The sequence below is a fragment of the Panthera uncia genome, chromosome F1, assembly GCF_023721935.1.
Source record: "Panthera uncia isolate 11264 chromosome F1, Puncia_PCG_1.0, whole genome shotgun sequence".
Classification (NCBI taxonomy): domain Eukaryota; kingdom Metazoa; phylum Chordata; class Mammalia; order Carnivora; family Felidae; genus Panthera; species Panthera uncia.
In genome coordinates this window covers 38,467,184-38,473,508 of record NC_064813.1, presented here as the reverse complement: position 1 = coordinate 38,473,508, position 6,325 = coordinate 38,467,184, and the positions used below count along the sequence as shown (strand labels likewise).

The 6,325-nt window shown below is 35.3% G+C and overlaps 1 protein-coding gene across 9 annotated transcripts in view; it reads right to left on the bottom strand.

The window, feature by feature from the left end:
* Positions 1 to 6,325, bottom strand: part of CAMSAP2 (calmodulin regulated spectrin associated protein family member 2) — a 112,826-nt gene that overhangs the window by 27,611 nt on the left and 78,890 nt on the right. For 5 of the 9 annotated variants that reach the window (XM_049635194.1, XM_049635196.1, XM_049635195.1 and 2 more), the window contains 3 exons: positions 3,451 to 3,483; positions 510 to 651; positions 60 to 199 (listed from right to left, as the gene is read on the bottom strand). In XM_049635194.1, coding sequence (XP_049491151.1) covers positions 60 to 199; positions 510 to 651; positions 3,451 to 3,483 — 315 coding nt within the window. Of the gene's footprint in view, positions 1 to 59; positions 200 to 509; positions 652 to 1,907; positions 2,085 to 3,450; positions 3,484 to 6,325 lie in introns of those variants that run through there. The other 4 variants (XM_049635198.1, XM_049635199.1, XM_049635200.1 and 1 more) reach the window with 2 other exon arrangements.

Here is a 6,325-nt window from a genome sequence, read left to right as displayed (position 1 = left end):
GTTATACTTTTTTCCAAAAACTTAAAGCAAAACACCCAAAAAACCCAAGAACAAATTACCTTTATGGATGAAGCAGCATACAGCATGTCTTCCAGGGTAAAATGGCAACACTGGTTCAAATATTCTTGGCAAAATTCTTGAATCAGCTGCAGATTATACAGGCTATCGGCCAAAGACATGGTTTCTTTCAAACAAATATCTTCAAATAGGAAAAGAGCAAGGTGATGACTTGGGGCTAATTTGATAATATGCATTTCATATTCATTTTGTAACTAGTGGCTTAGAACAAACACCCAATTACGTGGAATCTGGTTTACAGACTCATACAAACATAGTGGTCACTCCACAAAAAGACTTAGCACTACCACCCCTACTCAACTATCTTCCTCAGGATGATACGTAAGAAGGTTCTTTAAAGAGCCTTCATTACTTACTAAATACTGCTACTGTTGTCTTAATACCTGTTACCATCTTTCTGTAGTCCAGCAATATTTCACTGGAACACTTACCCTCTAATCTGACCACACCGGGACAATAAAAATGAATAAGAGCAGCTAAAGCACAGCCATCTGTACCATCTTTCAACAAATTTTCTACCAATGGAATGCAAGGCAATTGCTTGAGCAATGTTTGCTCCTTCCTATAACGAGCCTACAATAAAAAAAAGAAAAAAAGAGAGAGATGAAAATAAGTAACTAGCAGCCAACATACAGGGAAAAAAACCAGTATTGTAGATTATATCAGTAATACAAATCAAGAGAAATAAAAACTACTCACCAACATCCTTCTTTTCTAAATAATACCAAATATTACCAAAGTAAAATACAGAGCAACAGCATTATAGTTCCAAAGTACTTAATATAACATGATATTGCCAATTTATATGAAATGACATTTAGCCTAAACATTTAAATATAAAAGCATCACAATATAGATTCTGGACACTTTGTATCCAAATTGTCAGTTCTGTCCTTTTGCAGATAATAAAATGCATTTATTTTAATGCTAGAATTTAGACTACAAGTTATTTTATGGGAAGAGCAAGAGTGCCACTTGAGCAGAATTGTAAGAATTTTCAAAATTGGGGAGCAGGTCTAAGAATATGATACTATTCCTACAGGAAATTTGGCAATAAGAAATATCACTTTGAGGAACTGGAATATCACCAAGATATTCTGGCTTGGTATCTGAATGTTAAGATAACATAAATGAAGTGTAGTAACTGTGGAACTGAAAAAACCCTCCCAAGTGAGGTTTTCTTCAAGGACAGAGCAAATGTAAGGATTTCTGTTCCCCCTCAGAAAAACAGAAGAAATCTCTGTTTTCCAAAGACTGCCTGGTGTGACCAGACACAACTTTACAAGAGTTTTCTAAAAACCGAGATGTGCTGTAGAACTCAGTGGTGACAAGAACAAGCCCTTGAGTCAGATGACCTAGGTTCAAATCCTGTTTCTGACATTTACTGGCTCTGTGATCTTGGACAAATCATTTAAACTCTCATTTCTCAGTTTCCCCATAGGTAAAATGGGGATAATAATAGTACCTATTTCACAGGATCACTGAAGGATGAAGTAAGGTGACGCCCGTAAAGTGCCATGCACACTGCTGGGCACACAGCCAGCAACAACTAAAGGCTGGCCTGCTACTAGCTATTAGCTCTCCTAAAGCCAAGAGAATAATGCTGATGACTTAAGGAAGATGCATACCGAAGTGCTTTATTAGGAAAACGTATGATTATATTGGTTACTGACATTTTAAGTTTTTTAAAAAGTAACCAAAACTAATTTTTCTTCTAACTCCATCTGAACTGGTCATCTCTACATTTTATAATTCAAATATAATTATGAAATAAAATACTTTTGTGAGAATAAGAACAGAAAAATAATTTACTGAAAAAGAATATTTACTATTAGGTGGTGAAGTGATATCCCTCAGCAAAGTATATGCATTAATGAAGAATTATTTATTCCTATTTCTGTCTACCCAAGATTCATGGAACATTTTTTCCTTTTGAAGATTTTCAGAGAGCTTGTTCTTTTTAATCAGTGCACACCAGGCATCCACACTGAATGGTATGTTCCAAACTCAGAGTACCTATATTCAGAAAAAATTTACATACATGCATTATATAAATTCTTCAATGGATTATTGATTTTAATATCCTTAGAAAACTCCCTTACTTTGCTGCTAGTAGACAGTTTAAAATTCAACCATGAAAAAAGAGGAGAGAGGAGGCGAAGGGAGAGGAGAGAAAGAAAGAAGAAATCAACCAGTAGCATCTTCTAGCCTTAGGCTACCCTTCTCACATTTGGTAAGTAAGCCACAGTTCCAGATCCTTACACCCCTTTCTCTGGCCAGCTAGAAACAAAATAGTCTCCCTCTCAGAAATCCTCCAAACTGGCTGGGCTCATTCCCAAACTTCCCAGATCTCTAGGAGTAGCTTGTTTTCAGCCTACAGTCTGAACCGGACTGAGTCGAGCGCTCAGGGTCATGAAACAAAGAACTGAATTGTGTAACTTGTCCTACTGCTTGCTGCCAAGTAGCACTTCTGTACAAGGCACACACACAAAGCCTTGTGAGGCTTTAGCACTAAATGCCAATGGTTTAGAATAGACTATCAGGGATTTATGAGTGGTATGCTAAAACATTTTCCTGCAGCTTATATCCTAGAAGATGTATCAGGTAAATCAACTTAATCCTCAAGTCCTGTACAACTCCCATTTGCAGTTCATGAGAATTATAGAGTCTTTTGCACTTTATCTTACTATATGGCTTTATGAAGTTACTGCATGGAGACATTCTGTATTCTTTCTACAAACTGAGAAATTTAGCATTTAAAAGGGCATCATATTTTCTCTTTCAACATTATATTGTATTTCTAAGTTATATTTTTATTTCTGAGGGCATAAAATACTTCTTACGTGGTCTATCCACCCAGATTTAATCCTGAAAGAATCACCCTTCAGGTCAAATCAGAACTGAATACAGTTTAGGTCCAATACTGGTACGACCACAGGGAATATGTCACTTTTTATCAAACAAAAAATGTACCCTACAACTCAGGCTGAAAGGAAATGATTCCTTCAAAAATATTTTAAAATACAAAAAATTTACATATACAATTCATACTGACTTTTCTCCTAAAGTTATTAAAACTAATGAGAATCTCTATCCATACATTTTTTTTACACCTATTTACCGACAGTCTGTAAATATCAGTAGGACTAGCAAAATAATGGTTACCTTAAACTATTTTTAAAGCTTCTAATCCAAATTTTGGCCAGATTTTTTTTATCTCTTTATTTTACATTATGATCAAATACCATAAAATCCAATCTCTATGCAGCAACTAACAGAATTATAGGAAATGATTATACCAGCAAGACACAAACAATACCATTCTGTAATTACACTTCTGGAGAGCAAGTTGAAGTAGTTGGGCAAACTTACTGGAACCAGTTTCCAAAACCATTTGGAAGGAGACTTCAGAGGAAGCAGCAGGGAAAAAAGGGAAAGCAAAAGGTAAAGGGAAAATTCATCAGAATGGTTTTTAATTAACAAGTGACAGTCAAGTTTCTGAAAGTGGAGTTCCAAGTTATAGTTCTCATAGTATTTTTTAAATGTTAATTAATACTTTAAATATACAGGTTCCTACTAATAAAGACCTCCACCTTCTCCTCCCCTCATCTCCTCTCCCAATACAAAAATTCATTTTTCAGATATTCAGGATATTCTGTATACTTTGGCAGCAAAGAATTTTATTTCTGAGTTCTAGAATCACACATCATATTAAAAAATAAATCCAGGGGCACGTGGGTGGCTCAGTCAGTTAAGCATCTGACTTCTGATTTTGGCTTAGGTCATGATCTCACAGTTCATGAGTTTGAGCCCTGCATCAGCCTCTGTACTGACAGTGCAGTCTGCTTGGGATTCTCCCTCCTCCTCCTCCTCCTCCTCCTCCTCCTCCTCCTCCTCCTCCTCCTTCTCTCTCTCTCTCTCTCTCACTCAGTAAATAAACATTAAAAATAAAATAAAAATAAAAAATAAAACTGTATCACAAAAAGGGAAGTAGAAAGATTCTAGAGCTAGATTTGCAATCATTATCATTCTTAAACATTAGTAAAGCAAGTCTGATCAGGCAGTGTTTCTTTCCCAAGGGAAAAGAAGACTGTATCAGTAAATATACGAATAAAGCAAACCGCATTGCAGACTTGAAAAACATAGTAATTTCTTTCAACTATATGACAATTTCATTTAATTAATGGACAGAAGACTAGTTGGCAATTCTTACTAAGATTTTTACAGAGTCTCTAGGGCAAGTAGCTACTTACATAAAGAGAATATAAATGTTATTAATTTTACTATCTGGAGGTATCCCAAAGAATATAATTTTATTTCTTCAAAATGATAAATACAATAAACTCATAATTTCAGTTAATATGAATTAATAATTTGTGATTGTTTAACTCTGTATTTCCTAGCACAATTTCTAACAGCCCTGAATAAACATTTGTTGAATGAACCAAACTAAATGGGGTCTGAATTAAAATTCATATTCAACTTTTATGTAGAAAGTTTATCCTACAGGGGCTCCTGGCTGGCTCAGTCAGTGTGACTCTTGATCTCGGGATTGTGAGTTCAGGCCCCACACTAGATGTAGAGATTACTTAAAAATAAAATTAAAAAAAAAAAAGTTTTTCCTACATAAAATTAACTGTAAAAATAAGACTATTTGGAAAATAATATGAATAAAGTATTTTCAAGAACTTCAAGAATCAGAAAAAATGTCATCTCAAGACTCAGAAAAATTCCAACTTTCCATAAAGAGAGAACATGTCCAGTAAGTTTTTCTTATTGCGTCAGGAAGAATAACCTTAACAATTTTGTTGCATATATTTTAATCTGTCATTTAACCAGAAGTCTTTGGCAGCTGCAGTTATGATAACCATAAAAAGTACAAGAGCAGAAGCAAAAAGAAGGAAGCCACTGAGAATGTGTCAGGATTCCAACGGATAACAGAAACTTTAAAAACGGGTTTTCTTCTTTTTGAGACTAGAAAAATCCATTATATGGAAACTGATAAAAAGCAATTTATTGCCAATTATTCAAAACAGGAGAGGTGTGAAGGTTCAAGTTACTCCATATATCTTGTAAAATATTCAATGTGACTTTTCACTAATTCAGACTGCTCTGGCCTTCTTCCCACCTCTCCACTGACCTAATTTAGTGATAGCAATCCTATTCAAGGGAACAGGAAAACCATATAGATTGGCTATTTGAAGGAAATATGACTAAAAAAAAAAGTAAATATACTAAAAGAACAAATAAATATCTATGCTATTCATGGTTGTAAACTCATACTTCAATAAGTTCAAATATACAGCAAAATTTCCTTGCTGAAGGACAACTGTATTTCTGAAGTGAATAGCAACTTCCCCTCCTTTTACTTTTCAGAGAACTAGGCAAACAGCAACTTCAAATCCTGTTTTAAGATGTAATTATGAGACCAAAACATTTTAAAAGGCCACAGACAACAAGTGAAAAATTTCTTATTTTTATTAAGTCCTTACTGATGACAGGGGCCAACCGGGGCAGTTCAGATTTTCTGGAATAGTTCCCATTTCCAGCATTCCTTTGCACTGTCTTCAACACACATATGTATGACTCATCGTAAATTCTGGTTAGTTGTTTTAGGACTTGCCATTAATACTCCCCAAATAGCTCTATGTCATCCTCCGGGTATCTATAACCTCTCTGGGATTTGGGATAATTCCTGAACTTCTTCTAGGTGTTCTCAAGCCACTTTGGGAGGATGCTGGTTTGACCGGGCCTTTCCTGGAGACCTCACAAAGTTGGAATTCTTTAAGGAGTTAGTCAGAGCTGTGACCTGTCACCTCACGACTCGTGAGACCGAAATGTCTTCTCTTTTGTAGGTCTGAGAGCTATGCTGCACTGCCAACAGGAGTGTAAAATGTTACAAACCCCTTGGAGACTTTGGCACTAGCTACCAAGACTACAAATGCATTTACCTTCCAATCTAGCAATCCAAGTCCTAGGGTATTTACCCTGAAAATCCAAGAATACAGAAGGACATTATTCTTTGTAGTATTATTTGTAATTGCAAGATACTAGAAAACACTTAAATGCCCATAGGAAAGTGGTAGAATAAACTATGGTACATACACACAACAGAGTACTGTGCTGCTGCAAAAAAAGGATGAGGAAGGTATCTAGGGACTGTATGGAGTAATTTCCAGGATATACTGTTAATGAACAACACAAATTGCAAAAGATTAAATATATTTTGTTAGAGGAGAAAAAACGT